This window comes from Apostichopus japonicus, chromosome 10, assembly GCF_037975245.1.
Source record: "Apostichopus japonicus isolate 1M-3 chromosome 10, ASM3797524v1, whole genome shotgun sequence".
NCBI classification, from domain to species: Eukaryota; Metazoa; Echinodermata; class Holothuroidea; order Aspidochirotida; family Stichopodidae; genus Apostichopus; species Apostichopus japonicus.
The window spans coordinates 18,913,704-18,934,450 of NC_092570.1; the positions used below are offsets into that span (position 1 = coordinate 18,913,704).

At 36.9% G+C, this 20,747-nt stretch overlaps 2 protein-coding genes across 2 annotated transcripts; one reads left to right on the forward strand and one right to left on the reverse strand.

The window, feature by feature from the left end:
- Positions 1 to 13: 13 nt before the first annotated feature.
- On the reverse strand, positions 14 to 9,812 carry LOC139975452 (COP9 signalosome complex subunit 6-like). Its single transcript, XM_071983449.1, has 8 exons — positions 9,505 to 9,812; positions 7,270 to 7,401; positions 6,495 to 6,583; positions 5,732 to 5,794; positions 4,673 to 4,835; positions 2,666 to 2,859; positions 1,791 to 1,859; positions 14 to 1,383 (listed from the first exon to the last, which is right to left on the reverse strand). Exons 1-8 carry the CDS (start codon positions 9,665 to 9,667, stop codon positions 1,312 to 1,314), a joined length of 945 nt encoding a protein of 314 aa, XP_071839550.1. The 5' UTR covers positions 9,668 to 9,812; the 3' UTR covers positions 14 to 1,311.
- An 821-nt stretch (positions 9,813 to 10,633) lies between these two features.
- Positions 10,634 to 20,230, forward strand: LOC139975449 (uncharacterized). Its single transcript, XM_071983442.1, has 12 exons — positions 10,634 to 11,178; positions 11,482 to 11,629; positions 12,013 to 12,182; positions 12,665 to 12,873; positions 13,571 to 13,849; positions 14,490 to 14,712; positions 16,319 to 16,473; positions 17,044 to 17,144; positions 17,787 to 17,951; positions 18,481 to 18,709; positions 19,218 to 19,297; positions 19,720 to 20,230. The coding sequence occupies exons 1-12, from the start codon at positions 10,671 to 10,673 to the stop codon at positions 19,892 to 19,894; spliced, it is 2,442 nt and encodes an 813-aa protein (XP_071839543.1). The 5' UTR covers positions 10,634 to 10,670; the 3' UTR covers positions 19,895 to 20,230.
- Positions 20,231 to 20,747: the final 517 nt, after the last annotated feature.

Genomic DNA, 20,747 nt, shown 5'->3' on the forward strand with positions numbered 1-20,747 from the left:
AGGGAGAGTCGTGGGATGGGGAGGGGGGGGGGGGTGGGGAGATCTTTTGTGTTGAGTTAACTACTGTCATACAAACAATTGTGCCCCGACACAAACACCCATTCACAGAATTTATGGTTAAGCTGCTTTCTAGTACAGAACTTATGGTCAATGAATGAGACAGCTGTGCAAACTACTTTTACCCACAAATACCGGTAACTTCCATTTATTTTCCAACAGTTTTTTCCGGTCACCCTAGAAAGGGTCATGACCAATGTTAGTGCTATGATATTCAGTGGGGGGGGGGGGAATTCCCCAGTCAATTTGTTTTTGGGGATTTTCAAGAGTTTTTTTTTGGGGGGGGTGGGGGTTTCATGTTAGTAGTTAGATGAACGTACATATGCCCGTACCAAGATTAAGCCCACATATAGTATACATACAGGGCAGTACACATGGTCGACCATTGCGAACAATACACATTGTGCAGTGCCACACCCAAAAACGCCAGTTTTCTTTTTGGAAATATTTGACCAATCACACTGCTCCTTACAAAAATCAACAAAACCTTAAAATATCCGGCTTGTTATTGGCAAGTTTTGTAACTAGGTAATGGTACAAGTTGCAGAAATTACCAGGAATTGTTACGGTAAATTCCCCCCAGTAGAAAATATTTTAGCGGGACCCTCTACATAAACTGCGAGAATCCTGCGTACTAATGCCAACACTGGTCACGACCCCTACCTTGTAAACCAGGGATATAACAGATGTTGTCTGTTAACTTCAACTCAACATTCCCCTTCAAACTTATTTGTCAGAAGCAAATGCTGTGAAGAATCCCTTTATGAACCCAACCTTATCTCCATTAAAACCAGGATTTAAAATCAAACTGACTATGAGAGCTGTCAGGCTAATTACACTCAGCGTGGCATCCCACACAGTGATTCTCTTTATAACTAGTCACTTTGTTTCGTCTCGATTCCTAAATAAACATGTGCTGTCTATTTCCTTAAAGCAAAAGCTTTTGCAGAAATTTTCCCTCAACAGTTTGCTGGCAGGCGAATACTCCATACATTACGAGTATCATATATATATATGTATATGACTATTCAGAAAGTTGCAGCTAGCCAAACTTCTAACTCCACAAACTATGAGCTGTGGACGAGAGCCGAAGTTCGTCAGCTATCCAAACAGAGATTCAATGTGCGACATTAATGAGTGTCGTTAACAAGCCGAGACGTTAGAGCCGAGACGTTAACCAGCCGCGAGACGTTAGCGCCGGGGTGAGATCGTTCACGCTGTACAAATCTGCTGAATTGAGGGGTAGCACTGACCTCAAAAGAATAGTCCTCTCTTCCTGAGTCCCATTCCCTGTCTATCGTACAGGACATTGAATTTATTCACAAACTGAGGATGAAAACAGAAACCAAAAAATTCAACTTTCAGGGTAGCAGAATTATTTTTTAAATATACAATACGATGATTCCTGTGAACAAAAAACAATCTGAGCTGTACATCTTTGCCCATATTGCACCGCACTCCGCAATGCGATACCTGATGAATAATTAACTGACTAATTTTCAGCATACGTGTCCTAATTTGCAGAAGAACCTTTCTTAGAAAGTGATACACCACGTTTAAGTGTAGCTGCTACTAGTCACTCGCTCATACACGGTAATCAATCATGCACATAGAGGCAGAAAGTGTGTGTGAAGTGTACTTCTGTAAAATACGACATACAAGGCACATCGTCGAGATTTTTTATGACAGTACCATAAACTGTCAAACTGACAAGTACCATAAACATGACTTGCCTGATTTATGGTATCGCAGCCTTTTGTAATTGCACCGAGGTAAGCCATCAAAGCAACATCGCTGCATTGCTGTTAAAAACAAGAGCAAAAAGATGAAGAATTACATTGTTAGCTTGTTTCCACCAAATATTCAATCTTACAAGTTTCCGTTTATTAGGTTTTCTCATCCTGAGTGGAGACAGAAATCAGAAAGCTTAATTGAGTAAATTAAAATCTCTCGTCACTCAACTCCAGTAACTCCCCTCAAAACAGGTTGTTGTACTGAAGGGCTCCCCCTACCCCCTCCCCCACCCCCATTTTCCTTTATGATGATATTTCACTGCATTCAAAAGAATTAAGTACTCAGAGTTTTTAAACCTAATGCTGTGGAAAACCAACAAAATTGTGAAAGTTTTCTACTCAGTTGAGATGGACAGCTTGTTTGGGCTTTCGTATAATTAACGACCCTGTCAAGTGAGTACTGAACAGAACTGATCGGGCACATTCTGCGTGGCACCCCCGCAAAGAGTTAAAGCAGATTGCAACTACTTAAATTGGGCTAGATAGCATGGCAGTACACAAGACTTGCATTTGCGATGTACTCGGTATTCAAGAGAGAGTTTTCTGTTGCAAAATATAAATCTATTGTTGAGCAATTTCTAGGAGTATAATTATCACAATGTAGGTATTGCCTTAGAGGCAATTTATATATAAGTTTAACCACTTGCAATTATTTTCTGATACCCAAAAATAGCACACAATTTTCAATAATATTACAAACTACAAATGAATATGGAGCACTGAAGCGATAGATATAACAGCTGTAATGATGGGACTATCTTCAAAGACACCATTCCATAGATAAATGTTACAACCATGGTGGCTTTTTTACTCACATCGTAGAAGCTGATATCAAACTGTTCAGAGTTGAGGACTGGTAACCTCTGGCTGAGGCTACAGGCTTCTCTGAGGATGGGATGATCTCTGGGAACTTCACCTGCCTGTACAGCCTTCACATAATCCAAAACTAATTTCACTCTACTGTGTAACATTTTAATAGCATTATGTTGAGCTACCAAATGTTCTGCCACTGTAACATTGAAAAAAAGAAATATCAAAAAATGAAGAAAACAGCAAAATTATGGTTATGAATGCTTTCACAAATTTCATGATGGAATCTATTACGTCACACACAACATTGGAAGAGAGCAATGATGTATTTGGCTACAATGGGATACGAAACGGGGCCCTCGGGTTTACGAGTCCAGCGCTCTCTAACTGAGTTATCCAGCCCTTAGTTGGGAGGTCATCCCTATAGCCATTTCTTTGCTGGGGTTGGGGGAGGGGGGAGGGGAGACCAGTCAGAAGCCACAGTACCTTGCATACCGAGTAACCAGGATTATGTTAAATTTGATACGACCACGAAAGTGGCAGGTAATGGATGCTTTTTCCATTGTTTCACAATTCCCAGTCAGTGGTCAGTTGTTCATTTACTTATAGAGCTAAATAATGATGATGTCGACTATCCACCTAACACAGTCACTTCAATAGTTTTTAGTCATGAAAGGATGAGAATGATCTATCACAAAATTTACTATGCAGGATTAAAATCCTGCATTTCCACTTTGCATTGCCTTTCTCTTGTTGTTTTTTTGGTACAAACCATAAAAGTGTTTCCTTCTGACTCAGAATGTCACAATAGGCATAAAAATAAACTCTAATCATTGTACAAGGACAATATATCAATCTTTCCATATTCTGCCAAGAACCACAATATCTTGGAAGATATGAGAGCAAATTCGATAGAATGTAACCAGTTTATGAAAATATTTGGAGCTCCTTAAAAAGATCTGTTGGTATTTAATTATTTAACAAACCTGTAATGCTCTTTGGATAAAATTCACTCATTTTTTAACTTACAGTAATATACATTGTTCTGAACAAACAACAGAAAACTTGATTGTTTAACAAGATTCTGTCCATCCTCTTCGCTCATTTGTAACTTCCTCCCTAACCCCCCTTTTTCTACCCCCATTCACTCCTAATCCCCCCTTTCATTCCTCCATCATCTCCTAGGCTGTTTCATCTCCATTATTTGGTCTATTTTTACTCTACTCCATTGTTTGTTTAGTTGTCTGCCCATCTCTATAGTTTAAATATGTCCTTAATCTGTTTTCGTACAGTTTGCTTTTAGTTGAAGAAAATCCGGATAGGATTGAAACATCAGGCTCTCTAACTTATACTTTTACCTACACAGGCCTTTTGCAGTAGATAAGCAGTTTGCTAACATTTATTTCCTTCTCTCATTTAACAACATTAATATATACAAGTTAGATATTTTCATACCAATAGAGCTCAACTTACAATTTTTCTAATAATTTGTAGTGGAAATGCTGTAACTTGAACATCTAATATTTGTGTTTAAAGGTGTAATTCCAAACGTTTAGCTGAAATTAAATGAATGTGTCTGGCAACAGCAGAGTATTAAGTGACATCACCCCAAATATCTTTGCTTTTGCTCTCCATGTAAAAATTGCCCAAAAATATAAAAGAATTAATCTATCAAGTTGAATAAGATAACCATTTTACAATTAAGCTATGAGACAAATTAAAGTGCCTTTCTCAATGTTTACGATCTTTTAAGTGCAATACTCTCTACATAATTGTTGCTCAACGATTTGTTTGATGAGAAGCATCTTGAAAAGTATAACTACCAGCAGCTTTTAATGCAGAGAAAAGCAAACTCTACGGTTCTCAGAATTATTTGTTAGCGATACTCTTCAAATACAATAAGAAGAAAAAACCCATTGTGATACATGAATATGCATGGACCAAAAATTATTTTCTTATAACAACCGTTGAGGTCTAGTTAAAGTTAGTCAATCATGATGGGGTTCGCTTACCAATTGAATTCTCCATGTACTCAGCACTGGCCACTCTCGCCACATGGTCCACACCGATTCTCTCTGCTTCTTCTGTGGCTAGAGTATACTGCAGTTCCACAAACAGCATAGTAGGTTCTCCACTGACCAGATCTATCACAGACTCGTAGCATGATATGGGTAGCTGAGTGAGTGAGGGGGCGAAATAAATCAAATCAAATCTTTTCTTTTGGTAAAATTATATTTGTTCTTAAATCTTCTTTTAAGATCACACAGCTTTTGCATCTGTACGGATAAAAACGTGCACAACTTGCATGTTCAAAGGTTGACATAAACCAAGCCATCAAAGGTCAACTATGTCAAAGAGATCTACTGCTTATGAGGACAACTCTCCTAGTTTTTCTATTTTATTTTTGCAATTGGCAGATACCAAGGGTTTGACATCCTATTGGAAGACAGGAAGATGTGAAGAACTGACCAGAAAGCTTAACTTTTTACTGTGTTACTCTATTTGTTGTATTTTCTAAATACTAAATTCATCTAGTATATCACTGTATATTAGTGATTGCAGTAACAGCAGTAATACATTAACCACTTAATGGGTTACACCTCAAAAACATTACATCACAAATGAGCACATGGCATGCCGTCCAAGCATTTAATCTTCATCACAACTCACTCAAGATATTTCTTAAATGTTAGATTTTTGCAGGAGTTACTTGCTCATGAACATCAACTCAAAAGTTAAAGATGATGTTTAGCTCTACGTCACCTATTGTTTACCTTACATTTATATTTTCAATTATAATGATAATTTTGGACAAGTTATTCTAAAAATTTTGGTCAGAAACTATTCTGCTAAAAGTAAACAAGGCTACATAGAAAATAGCCAAAATAACAAAAGAAATTGTTCCTTTGTTCAGAGATGCAAATGGTATGATCTTGATTCCTTTGCCGAATCAAGTACTTTGTCGTTAAGTTGTCATGACATGACAATGTCCGATATTATTTTATCATATATCCAAACATATACTTACATTAATGTTACCCTATTATCTCAAAATATTTACACATACTTACATCTGTACTTCTCGAAAGAGGATTCAACTTTAAGAATATTGGACTTTCATTTATCTGGCAAATCTGTAGAAGTGAATGGGAGGGATAGAAAAAAAAAAAAAGGAATAATAATTGCCCATCAGTGAGAGAGCTAATTACCACTCTAGCAGATGAGAATTAAAGAGTTTTATTTACTGTAGTGTCCAATAAATCACATTTTTGTAGCAAAATTTTACAGTGAATAATGCCATCTGTATATCATGTGTTCTGCAGGATTGAGACATTGCACAAGACTGTGATGGGGTTTGCACCAAATTTGAAGGTCAGAATTTCTCCAACATATTTAATCACAAAAGGTCACTTAAAACTCATCCTGATGTTTGGTCTCTTGTCAGGGCATTTTTGGTAGTCATGAGCTTTTGATTGTGGTCACAATTTAGTAGACAAGCCCATTTCCCCCAAAAAGCAACTAAATAAACAAAGACTATAGTTGTTTAGCCCTACAGAATTCCTTATGCACACTATGGCCATCTGTTGCATGACTAGCATCCATCATTGTAATTATCAAAAACATTTTTAAAATATTTTTAATAAGTACTATCTTTGACAATTTCAAAAACATAGAGTAGCATTAATCTACCCTGTCAATATCTTTCAACTGGAAAAGCTCAAGGGATAAAGGTTTCTCAGAACAATTTCTTTGTACACACATTTTTCACCAAATTGAAAGTACTACATATATGTGGCTTATAGGCAACAGGCTTATTATATAACTTTACTGTACCTGTTTGTGAACTTTAATGTCTTTTTCATCTGCAGTTCCTCCCGTTGTGTACCAGCCTAAAAACTCCAAATCCTTGAAAACCTGTTTGACTGTCATAAAATAAAATAAAAATAAAACATCATCAACAATAAGAAGTCTACAGCATTACAAATCATGACAACTTATAATTGCTGGAAGGCTTCTTTCAATTAGAGAATGCTGCCAAATTATGAAATACTGAAATACAATACCCTATCTGTGTTAAAGCTGAGCAAACTTGGCACTTATGGGGAGAATAGATTCATTTTAAGTGTACAGAGCATACCCAAAATTATATTTTTCTCAAGGAAGTGAAAATTCCATCCCTACAGTAACTTCACTAACAAATCATGCAAACCATGTTTTCTTCCAAACTTTTGGAATTTTGCAAAATTTTGCAACTTATGAATTATATTGTGAAATCATCAAGTAGAGTGTATCAACAATTTCACAGACCGCATTTTCATTTTCTTTTAGGGTTGGGGTATTTAATGTCAATAGACTTGCACATGAAATATATGCTAATGTTATAACATGATCTATCAATTAACTACTGGTCAACACTTCATGAGTGGAAATAATCCCCGACATATTTCCTCACTCCTCGTTACCATGGCCACAAACTTCCAGTCCAATCCTTCCTCATATATGTCAAACTACTGTATACTAGGTGAAAATAAAATAAATTTACCACTAAATCGAATTTTCATTCTTGAAAAAAAGACAGATCCTATCATGTGAAGTTACTTATACTTACACTGTTCTTCTTTTGTGTTGTAATACTGTAGATCCACAATAACGTCACCTTCAACGACGTCAAAAACTAACTCAAATGAATTCAGAACTTCAATATTCCTGCCTTCTTGCTTTCCAATGAGTGCACCCAAAACTGTAAGTTAAATAAAAAATATTTATATATGTCCACTAACTATTAAGAAGGTGTAAGGTGCTTGTGGATGTAGAATAGAATATTTCTCAGCTCCCTTTTACTGATGTACTAGAAACACATTGACCTATGCTATAACTGTCTTCTTAGTAAATTCTCTGACCCTTTGCTTCTTCTTTCACTTTTAAGTAATCTACCACTCATTCCCAAATGCTAAAATTAAAAAAGTAAGACATGTCAATATGAATATGTGCACCCATTCCCACTTTCAAAATTGGTTTTAAAGGTTATTGTTCAGAACAAGGTATATCATTTTGTAACAAGGGGGGGGGGGGGGGGGTGAAGGTATCCAGTCAAAACGTCCCTTTACCAGAATGTCCCCGCTTTCTTAAGACCAAAACGTCCCCGCTTTTACCAAAACGTCCCCGCAGTCAAAACGTCCCCGTGAGTCAAAACGTCCCCGCTTTTTCTGTTTTAATATCAGTTGGAATGCAAATGTGGATGTTTTTAGTTAAAATCAAAGAGTAAGGATAGGTATAGTTTAGGTTGAAAACACATTTTTTAGGATTGGGAAGTGTCGGACATTAGGGCGGAAACATTATTAAGTATAATTTTCTGAGGTAAGATAATATAAAGAATCAAAATACATGCACAGAATACAGACAGGTTAATTGAGCACGGTGAACACCTACAATGAGATACCAGTAAGGGGATTGGTAGACAAGGGATGAAGAGAAGAACGCAACAGGGGAAGAGGAGAGGTAGGAGATAAACAGTGGAGGGACAAAGAGAGGATTAAAGGAACGGGGTAGGGAATAAACTGGAGAAGGACAATGACAGAAAGGTGTGGAGAGAAAAAGCAAAAAAAAGGGTGTGGAAGAGAGCTGTGAGAAGAGGAGTGATGGGGGGGGGGGGGGCGGGACAAGAAAAGGAGGAGGGCAGAGGAAAATTTGGTCATGTTCTTCATATCACGTAAGATAATGCAAATAGAAAAGGGTAATGCAAGATGGCTGTACGGTAATATAATTTTTTTAAGCACGGGTTGGTTTCGGAATGAATATACACGATACCGTACGGTAAATTTTGCTTCGTAAAAATAAACGATAAGTGATTTCACTTAATATAAAATATTAAAGAGATATATTTATATTGTATAGTATACGCATCCAAAATCTTTTTTCATTCCTCTTGTATAATATTTTTTGTTTTCCTTAATTCGTTAATTCACTGATAAACATATAGCGTATACTTTTTTTCTACGATATACTCCATGATTTATTTAGCGCCTGTAATTCAACTTGCATGCCGATAACTTAGCAAAATTATAACTTAAAATTAATATATATTCACAACTGTGAATGAATCTGATAAACGGGGACGTTTTGACTTACCGGGACGTTTTGACTTACGGGGACGTTTTGACCAACGGGGACGTTTTGACCAAAAGCGGGGACGTTTTGGTACGGGGACGTTTTGGTAAAGGGACGTTTTGACTGGTAAGCGGGGTGAATGTGACACCCATACAATGTCAATGTAGGCTAAGAAAGCAAAGTTGTAGTGTGCTGTAGTCATGACTGTAACTAACAGTATTCTTTGTGTACAAGTTTTCAGTGTTACCTTATCCTTTGATTGTTCCTAATGATACAGATATTGGCCTAGGCTACACCAGAGCCCATGACACTTTTTTTGGATCTTGCAAAAAGCAATGTGAATGATCGCATTCCTAAGTAGGCTAGTGACTTCTTCAATGTGGTGTCCCTCACTTGCCTGTACTGGCCTAACCAGGCTTAGGCTAGGCCTGAATTGGAAGCCACCGGACGTGTTAGTTGTAATCATAAGCTTTGCGGGTTTCTCCACATGTGTGGTCGCTTAAGCGTCGTTAAAATAACTGCTGATTAATTTATAATTACTAAATATTCGCCTGTGCTACTTGAACTAGTTCTGCATTGCACTAGCCTGTACTGGATATCTTCATCCTAGTTGCCTCATGTAATGATAATGGCAGCCTAGATAACGCAGCACGAATTCTTGTCCAAGAATAGTTCCAAAAATATAGGCTAATTTCAGCGGTACACCATTAAGTTTTATGACTAGGCCTAGACCCACCTTGTGTAGGCTTCCCTTCCTGCGCACGAATTCTGGTCCAATGATCTGAAATATTCATTATGACAAGTGGATGAAGTGCTACACCAACACTGCCATTTGTTCCACTTGAAGCCATCACTGGCGGAACAGTTTTCTGTTCCGACGGTTCCCCATCAACTTCCATATTCGTAGACTAAGTTTAACGTAGAGTAAAGAAGGAGGTGAAATGTAGCAAGGTTGATTCACCAATATCAGAACCGAATCAAGCCTTTCTAGCGATTACACCAGTAGGATACAGTTCAGTAACATTACAATGTACTAACATGTGTACCAAACTTAACACTAGGACAATTTAGACTATGGTATGTGCTGGATATCGAAACCGATTTGCAGCAAGTCTGTCTATCACGTGACCGTTTCCATGTCCTCGTTTGTAAACAAAATGCATGATTAAAATTGTTGAACACCTTGACCTGTAACGTTTCGTATCATTATTGTAATATTTTTTGTATAATTTATGCAGAAATACTTAGGGATATAATAGATAATTCTTTGCGATAGGATCACAATGACGTCTTCACTACGTATTCAACTGGAACAGTGAAAACAGGCAATTTGAGTTCAACTGTAACGTTGTTACATGTTACTTGTTAGTAACTAACAAGTAGTAACGATAGAGACGATCCTATCACATATCGAGATCAGTAATATGCAGGTAACGATAGGATAGGGGATAAGGCAAAGCCCTTTGCTCTTTTAATGCCTAGCCTAGGGCATATCTTGGCTCCAACATCAACTTAAGATTCCTGATAAATGTCCTGTTTGTTTCTTTGTGTAGCTTATGGTAACTTAGTTAGACCAAGGCCTATGAGACATATTTTGGAAAGCCGATTAATTTCCATTCAGATATTATGAAACAGTCTCAAACTATTCTATGTTCCAAAATTTTGGCATCAAAGTAAATATCTCATCACAGATTTTGGACTAGAAGCTTAACTTGTTTCATAATGTTAATGCTACACTGCTAATTCATATAACATCAGTGTTGTAAATATTAAATGTTACAGCCATGAAATCCTAAATATGACTGCTACCAACTTTGAAGCCATCTTGCAACATCACAATTGTTATCTATTGTCACTTGCTTTCATCAGATGTCACTGAGTTAGCAAACAATAAATAGAAAAATGGAAGAAGATGATCAAATACAAGAGAAACAAACATTCCATGAGGATCTACAAGATGATGCACAATCTGACATTACATCAGTCACACAGCAGAACGAGGTACCTTCACGACCAACTGTCAGGAGATCAAGTTCTAATTTAACCATCGAAAATCTCCGTCGTCATGAAGAAGCCATCATTAGAGAAGAGAAAGAACAGTCTCTGAAAGGCAGTTCACAGTCGGGCAGAGGGACACCATTGGATGCATTAAGGACTGGTAGCCCTCTAGTACCTGTACAAGCTCAGAGTAGACAAAGTTCTGCTGGGCAAAAGTCTTTAAAGGATGATGTTGATATAGCACTAACACCTGGAGAATCCCTCAGGACTGGAAGTGGTAAACCTCTCCCTCCAATTGGTGTCGAAAGATCAGAAGATGAAAATGCAGTGGAAGAAGCAGATATCCCTGATAATGTTCTGAGGGAAGACTCCATTGCTAGAGAGGATTCAAGTGCACTTAAAATGAAATCAAGTGAGTCTCAATTAAAAAAAGCAATGAAAGTAGCATCTGCAAAAAAAGAGTTTTATGTTTATAATTATCACATGAACCTACAATCAAACAATAGTAGTTCTTTTCAACTTTTTCATGATAAAACACACACAAACGCTTTTGGTCATTTTTATAATGGAACGCATAAATGGAACTAATAGCAGATACTTTGTTACCTTCAGAAATTCTGAAATGTTTCTGAGTTTTTTAACCAAAAGAAAATTTATTTACAAATGCTGTCATGATAATTTTAAGGAATTATTTGCTTTGCTTTTATTCCGTCAGGTCACCCATCGATATTACAACGTCCATTTAGACGAGAATCAAACACCACCGAGGGAGTAGATAGGGAAACACTTCTATCAGCTAAGTCAGTTAAATCTGCGACGTCCAGATCGGAGAGATCTGTCTCTTTTAAGGATCATCCAGATAGGTAAGGACTATCATTGTGACATTAGGTAGCTCGAGTAACTCTGTATCGATAAATAAGGAGCAGTATTGTAATATTGAGGTACGGAAGATCATAAACATTACGTTAGGTAAGAGGTATATGTTGACATCGTAATATTTATTAGACAGAGTATCATTTCAGTAGAGTATATTAGTCAAGAGGGATAATCGGCCTGTATCAAAGTAATATATTTGCAAAGTTAAGGCATATCGTTTTCGATTAAGTTTTCCAATCATCTCTCAATTTCATTAATGCCTACCACTTCTACTTCCCCTGTGGGAATAATGTTGCTCCCTTGAAAATATTCAAAATCTGGTGCTAAGAGAGTATCGGCAGCTCAAGTTTAACATGTAATTCTATCATAGGGGAGGTTCAGCAAAACCTTTACAGCAGTCTATTCGGCTGGCCGAATCACCAGCTGTAAGAGAAGTCCACCGCCATCTTGTGCACGGACAGGAGAAAGTGAGTGTTTCCATAGCAACTGAGACAGAATGGAGCTGGTTGGAAAGTCTGAAGCTTGCAGGTCTAGAAGATGGTAAGTTAATGTTGTGATAAGAATATTCAAAGGAGAAATTTGAAACTTTGGTAGTCCCAAGTAATGCAAATATGTCTTTGTACATCCTTTGGTACAAACATGATATTCATCTGTGGGGGAGGGGAGTGAATAATGCATTGCTTAAGGTAATTGGGTAGGTATTGGAGTGTGCACCTGAAAAATGTAAACTGCAAGAGTGGTGTAACAAGTCTGAACCTAGATTCATACATAGACTAAAATAAACAAACACTGTCTTGTCAAAGGTCTTTAACTTTAAACATAGTCTCTCTAACATTTGCTTTTGAGTATAAATATCAATGCCACCCATGACCCTTGATGATGTAACAGCCTCAATCCATACAAGAATCTGACATTTAAGTCAGAGAAGGGATGAACAGACAGAATTGTGTTGTCATATTGCTAAGGACATGGTAAACGATTCATTTGTTGACATTTTTGCACCATTTTACGACTAAACACAGGTACTCAATTACCACCGTCCAGTGCAGGCAGTTTATCACAAAGAAGAAAAAAATCGCTCTCGACACCGAGCCACGACTCGAACTTCTCTGATATGAATGAAGGAGACGAGGAAGAAGATAAAGAAACAGCGGGAGAGTCCGAAGATGAAGATGATCAGGAGGAAGTTAAAAGGAGGGTGCCACCTCTGCAAATAGATGCTGATTCTGAAGTAAATTTTGTCTTTTTTTTCTTACTTAATACTTTTTATCTATAACTTAAATAGACATTTGTCATTTGCTTCCTGGGTAGGTACATGGCCTCTATCTCTTTCTACCAACAAAGTGTCTTATGGAGAGTGAATATTAAACTTTGAGTACTCCTTGCATCTATGTCAATAGAGAGTTTCTTTCTCGAAACATTTAAAGATGTGGTGTTTGCACAAAAGTTGGACAAGGGCATGTGATTGTTGCAAGTTGCTTGTTTACAGCTATATCATGTGGAAGTGTGTTACTCATTGAGAATTTTCAAAGAGGACATCAGGTTGGAATGTTTTTTTTGTGTGAATTATAAAAACATATTTGAAGTGTAGTATTCGGTGAATAAACAGAACCGTGAAGCATCCACAAGTATTTATCAATCCCTGTTTACTCCTTTTGATGCAAGTTTGATTTGTTTCGAGCAATACAAAATGAAAAAGAACGCAAGTAAGGTGATACAGAGCAGAGATCCCTGTCTGAGCGGAATGGAAAACTTTTGAATCGTTTTCTTCGGGACAGACGTAGTAAATTTCCTATCGATGAGCGTTCTAAGGTCTTCATTGACACATCTTTACATATAATATGCATTATGGTGGATAATTTTGCTACCTACTCATCCCAAGTCATCAAACTAATCTTATTTAATTTCAATCGTTGACATCGTTCTAGGAGTCTGACACGGAGGCAGCCGACAAAGACAACTTAATTCCGAGTATAGGCCCTCCTCGCATCATCCAGTATCAGAGAGAAATGGAACGGCCGTATCCAAATCAGGATCTGATGCCTGTGACGGAAGATGAGGATGACCTCGGCCCCATCCAGGGCGTCAGCGACGTTAGTCTGCCTCTCTCAGAGATACGAGAGGAGAGCGCCGTCTGTGAATTCTGCCATGGAGAAATCAAACAGTTCCCTACTCCTGAGATGAGGGATAATTTTACCAGCGAAGAGGTTAGTCTGGGTTTTTTCCATTTGTCCTTTTGATCCCCGCCTCTCTCTCTTGTTTTGCTTTGTGGAGACAAAGATGGTTGCATTCATGTGGACGTGAGAATTAGATTTTGGTGTTATCAGCCTGTGTGAAAATAAAAAATGTGTTTATGGTTATATTATTATACCAACATAAAAAAAAATCTTCCAAAACATCAAAACAAATCTAGCTGGTTTCACTTGGGGAGTTTTCTTTAAATAAATTTTGGTCTTGGATGTCATACTCACAAGACATGCTGCATGAAAGACTCCAAGCCCTGCCACTCTCCCCCCCCCCCCTCCCCATCACCATCTCATTAGTAATGGGAAAAAGTGTCTCATAAATAATATCTAAGACTTGGACAGTCCAGTCATTAAGTACAAGATAGTTAACATTGTTCAGTTGATGGAAGATGTTGTTTTGGTTTTCATAGTTATTTTGAGAAATATTTCGTTCAGTGTGGTAAAGTGGCAAACAATCTCAGACATTTGCTTGTGGTAAGATCTTTTGTCACCATTGAGAGAATCACAGCAATGATAATTCATGATAATGATAATAATAATCATGATAATGATAATTCAAACTACTGGTCTTTTTTTTTGGTTTCTTTTCACTTTTGTGCAGCTGTACTGCTGTCCAGATTATCACAAGTTTGTGGAGTTTGCCATCACAAACACTCCTCTATCCGCTCAGCCTAGCGACGAGCTGATAGACATCACCCCCCACGCCCCGTACGGCAGCAAGCAGGCACGGAGAGCCGCAAAGGAGAGGGCCGCCGCGAGGCTCAGGGAACGAGAGATTGCCAGACAACGGGCCGCAGGAGCCAATCAGGCCAATTTTTATGCGTGTGAGTAGAAATGATAATGGTTATGAATTTATGTATTTATACAGTGGATTAGAGATGGCTATGTCAAAAATTATGTACAATTTGTTTTTCAATACATGTCTAGCTGTGATATACTGTGCAGTTAGTAAACAGTTGTGTAGGCTGTGTGTACGTTCATATGAGTGACTGTGAACGATTTGATTTTATATTACACTATATATATGTCTTATCTTATGTAATATTAGCAAGGATAAATAAAGACCTTTAGTACTGTAGTAAGAAAATTTGAACAAATATATATTTAGAGCAAAGCACTTTTGGTTAAGATGGAATTGGAGCCAGTGATGTTAAGTTTAATATGTAAGTCCTATAAGCTCTATAGAACTATTCTAGAAAATAACTGCTGATTAATATTATGATTATTATTATGATTTTGTCGTACATCGGAGTCGTTCCTTTTATGGTACATATCGTTTACTCATTATTATAATAAGTGAAATTTCTATTTTCAGTTTTCATGTAACAGTACTAGTTTTGATTCAAGTGTACCCAAAAAGACAATTACCTGTTTTATTATTCATTGCTCATTACTAACACTTAAGTGTCAGTGTTAAATGTCATTTATTATATTGCTTCCAAATATGCTAGAAAAATAAACTAATGGTCACATATGCTTCCAAGTTCAACAAAGATATTTCTTACACTGAGACATTAAGTTGTCTGATTTAACACTCCTCATCAATGTTTGCGAAGAATTTAAGGAACCAGAACCACCACCAAAGTACATATGAAAACATTAAAACAATATTATTTTAGTATGCTCACCTTTTGGCTCAATACCGACCTCTGAGCCTAGCATGAGACGACACTTTAAAATCAACAACATCAATAAGGTTTCTTTCATATATTTCACTATTTGATATTGAGTAATGTCTTTCATGGCATTTGGCTTAATTTTGTTACATTTTTCATAGAAAATTATGTAAATTGTATGAATAATTTTAATTGAATTTTGCCTGATCTAACTTTTCTCAATACCTTTTGTTTACTCTTTTTCTTTTGCATGCTTTTACTTCTTCAACCTCGCTCACCCTACAATGTTCCTTCTGTACGTATGGCACCTCTCTTTATCCTTACCCCTTTTGTTTTCTACAGTGCAAGGTAAGTGTCATCCCTCTTTTAACTCTTTTGTTTCTCACAAAGTGTAATTATATCTTAGAAACATTTAAGTGTATGGAGATAAATATGAGAATTGAGAAAATCATCTGGAAGTACCTCATTTAAATTTCAGAAATTGTAAGAATTTCTTTCTATATATATGAAATGCTCCATCAGCTGTGCCCTGCAAAATACCACTTGTCCAATGTAACATGAATGAGTAATTAATGCTTTCTTTTTAATGATTATCTATCTTCAACCATGTTTGGGAATAAGACACATTTTTGCAGATTTATTGGTCAATAATTTCAAAATTTGCCATTGGCATGGACAAGCTTTAAGTTTACTTTAAAAAATGTACTAAGCTGTAGATTCATTTAATTTTTTTTTAACCCGGTGAGTGCTATAAGTTATAATTCGTGCATATGTCGAAAGTATCATATTAATCTTTTGTCTTTTCTGTTCACAGTTGCCCGTCAGATGAAAACTATCAACTATACGCTCTCCTCTCAGAAATGTCTAGATGAAGGATGGACCTTACGACCAGAAACTCCCGATGACTCGTCACCCCCACCATTAGCCTATGAGCCGGTCAGATCAACGACCCCACCCTTAAAGCAGACGGTGAGTTTTTTTTTAAATTAGTTCCTTTTCTACTCCTCTCATCTAAACATCTTTATCTTTCATGTACCTGCTGCAGGAGAACAAGGGTGTAAGTCTACTGCATCTAAAAGCCGCATTTTGCATCAAAATTGCAACAACCTGTTATTCCCATATAACCTTCTTTAATAGAAAAGACAATTAATTCCTCTCAATATTGAGAACAATAACAGATAACCTGGACAGGGAATGTAAACACTATGTCTTGTGTATGCCATGTCTTGTATATGTTATAAAATTCTTGGAATAATGGTTACAATAATAACAACAACAATAGCGCTAAATACAACTCTGTACGAGCAATGATATAAAGCGCTTTACAAAAACAGTTACAATTACACTATTACATGTTAAAAACAAAGCCTGATTAAAAAGAAACATCTTTAATTTGTACTTGAAGCTTTGGTTGCATTGCTTTGTTAGTTTTATTTTGCATATATGATATCTCCATTAATTAGCTGCCGTATAGTAGCCGTATACCTCAACGCAACAAGATTTTACAAATGGTTTCTCTATGTTTCTTTTGTTTTTCAGCTTAAAGGAGCTGGACCTAACGAGACTCCCATCATAGAACGGTTTTATCCGAGTGGAGAGAGGTTCATGGTTATGTTCGAGGATGGATCAGGGACTGTCTTGTATCCTTTCAGAATTGTTAACCCTGGTAGTGGGGAATGTTTAATGTGTTTATGTTATATTTTACATTATAGTCAGTGTATGTTATTTGTATGGTGAGACCTATGCATGATGCAAGAAGTACTTAGTATATTTTAGTAATGTGTTGCTAATATTCTGCTTTATTGTTTTTAAAGGTCATTTACTATTGGCCCCAAGTTTTACAATGATTGTTAAAAGATTGCTCATAATTGAACATTGACATTTTTAGTCTCTGACCATAACATTTATCTCCCCTGATTTCAAGAGTGATAAAATAAGTCAATAAAACATTACTGTTGAGGGAAAGTTCTTTAAGGGTGGCAATGAAACAGTTATTGAAAATGTGACCATGGGTGACCATTATTGGACTGTCTAGCATATCTGGGAGCAATAACTTTAATTGTTTTTCCTCATTGATCGTAAAACTGCACGTTATGACAGACAACAGAACGATCACTACATATAAACATAAGAAGGGCAAAATTTAATATATGTTTTTTATGTCTCTTCTCTTATTTCCTCCTCTCTGGGTATTAGAAATCCAATTTAAGAAATTAATCAGCATTAATTGTAACTGAAAATCCTACTACGATATTTTATTTCTTTAACTTGGATTGTCACAGTTATGCCAGTGGGAACACAGCACTTCATATTGTGAAGGTAGAGAACGGACAGTTCATTTACATTGCCCAAGATGAAGTCGAGAAGGGTGCCAAAAGGGGTGCTCTCTTAGCCTTGTTTGAACCTCATGGGAGAGGGACTTGTTATCACAAAAATGGAAATATCAGGTATAATTGCCACATGTTTTAAAAATATAGAAAGAAATTATGAAGAAAAATGTTTATGTAGAGTTATCAGTTTAGAATGATGTATCTTTTGACAGTGTGATAGTTTAATCTCAGTGTACATTAACACATTTACTAACCTTGATCTTCAGTTAAAGCCAGATAAATATGTTTTTAAGACCACTGATAACTATTTTGTAAGATGTACTATAACCATCTAATATATTTCAGAATGCGAAAGAAAAATCAAAAACAGAGAAAAGGGGAATGCTACTAACAAACTTGAGTCATGGACAGGTAACATTCCCTCACACACTGGTTTGCTGCACCAGTTGCTCCAGTGCATGTGTCAATGCTGCACAGAACTTTATGGATGTTTGTTCAGAAGCACTTTATCCTCATTATGAAACAGTGGTCTCATTCATTCCATCCCCCCTCTCCGAAACCCAGTCCAAACTTTCCGGTGAAACAATTATATATGTTTTTTATTTTCCACTTCATATATCTTTCTCTGTTTCATTGCTCTACTCAGGTTAAACATGGATCAAAGTGAAGGGACATTTGCAGATTCTAAAGGTGCCTTAAAGAAACGCTGGCACTGGTGGGACCACACCACACACGTCCACGCCCCTCCGTTTCAACCGATATGCTTCGCTCTCAACAGCGCCCTCAGTGTGAGATGTTTAGCCCAGGATCAAATCTTCCTTAGTTTCTCACAGGACAAGATGAGCCTAAGGTTTAACGTCGGTGTCAAGTTAAAGGTAAGACAGAATGTGTACGCAGATATAGAACAGTGAAAGGTCATCATTATCCCCCACCCCCACCCCCCCCCCCCCCCCCCCCTCATCCCTCCACCTTGATGTCATCATGGCAAAATTTCTTAAAAGCATTACTTTCATATAATAATATTCATGTGGATTTATCACTGAAACCTGATACACTTTGAATATTTGCATAAATGTCATGTCAAGTGAGTTTAAATGTTATCAAGAAAAACGAAAACTTTTTCAGATGAATTGGTTTGATAAAATTATTCACCAGGCCTGCTGCTGCCAGGTGCAATTCACAAAATACCATCAAATAAAAAAATAAAAGAATAAAAAAAAATTATATCTTAGCCATGCAAATTGCTATTAAGATGTGCATTTGACGTAATGATGCTGAAAATAATTTCCAATATTTTTTATCAAGCATTGCCAAGTAACATTTTGTATAATGGAGGATGGGGTACTATCAATAAATACCATTTATTTTTCGTTTCATTAATAGCTTGTAGCTCCAGAGAATATTCCTACACCAGAGATAGACGAAGATGAACTTTATCTTGCAGAAGTCAGAGCTTATGTTCAGTGAGTATATTTATTGTAATCATTTAGTCTGTCACAATTATACTTCATGTAGTGGTGTGACAAGATAACTGCATAACACCTAGCGGTAAGTAGTTTCTGCTTTGGTGCGCCCTTTTTTCTTTTTTTTTCACTTTACGATAAATCAATCATTCTTTACAAAATTTCCATGTGGTTTGTCATTATTGACCACTGCATTGTTTCTGGTTGTGACCAAGTCGCGGTTATAAAAATCATGGTTTCTTTGTTCTTTACATTATTTCAAAATTCAGCAATTGTATCTAGTCATTTCAATCAACATAACGACTTAGCCATAAGCATTAGAAGTAAGATTCTTAATATTGTATTTGGGTGTATGATACTTTTTAAACTTACTAACAGCAGGCTTTCGTAACACATGCTTTTCTCCCCGCTTCTTCTTGTAGGCTCGTTGTAGACAAAATCAGTAACCAGCTCCACTTTTCAAAGTCACCGAAACTTGGAGACATTCATCCGCCGAGGAAGCTCAAAAATGACTTCATTCGTAACGAGAGGAAGAAACAAGAAAATTGTAGTCGGAAGGCCATGGGAAGAGGAACCACAGTGGTGACTGTTAACTGATCGATCAGAAAGTGACTTGGAGAGAGATCTAATTGAAACTGTAGATAATGTTAGTCAGAACGTGACTGGGAGAGCTCTTATCGTGTCTATATTTATTGACTTATGTCTTTCTCTGTAACATGAGTTCTGCTGTTGTCTGTGTGTGAAGAAATTCTGAAAAGGAATATGAGCTCAACGTGTGCTTTGCTTTCTGCATTTTTTGTACGTCAATCTTATAATTCTGGTGGGTCTTAAAGGTGACTAGCTTTCACTGAATAGAATATATCTACTCTTACATTAAATTAGAGAGGCTAAGGAAGAGGAAGGGAGGATGGAGAATCTTTGAAAGAACAAGTGCTCTTTTAAAACCTACTAGTTAAAAGCTAAACTTAAAAAAATAATGAAATCTTTATATGGTCAAATTGAAAACAGCAGGCATGCAATATGAGCCACAGTGAGTCAATGTGTCAACATACAATATATTTGTATATCACCAGCTTCACATTAACAATGGTGAATGGGTGCTTGTAGTTAGGACAAAACCTCACATGGGGAAACTGTGACACCAAATGAATCTACTGGAAAAAATCATTTGAAATTTACTTGTATCCTTGATGATACCTCTCATCATTTTGCATGTTGCTGGGGGAGGGCTGGGTGTTGCTAGAGGAGGGCATGGGGGGGGGGGGAGGGGAAGTAAGTATTGAATGTTACGTAATCTACCATTTCATTGCTAGCTAACACCACATCATCATATCATTACCTGAATTGCCTATGGTGTGTATAAGGAAAGTTTGAGAAGTAGTAACCCTACATATCAGTGAACCTGTGAACTCTGGGTGTATAGTGCAGGGTTAAAACCGTTTTAGAGAAC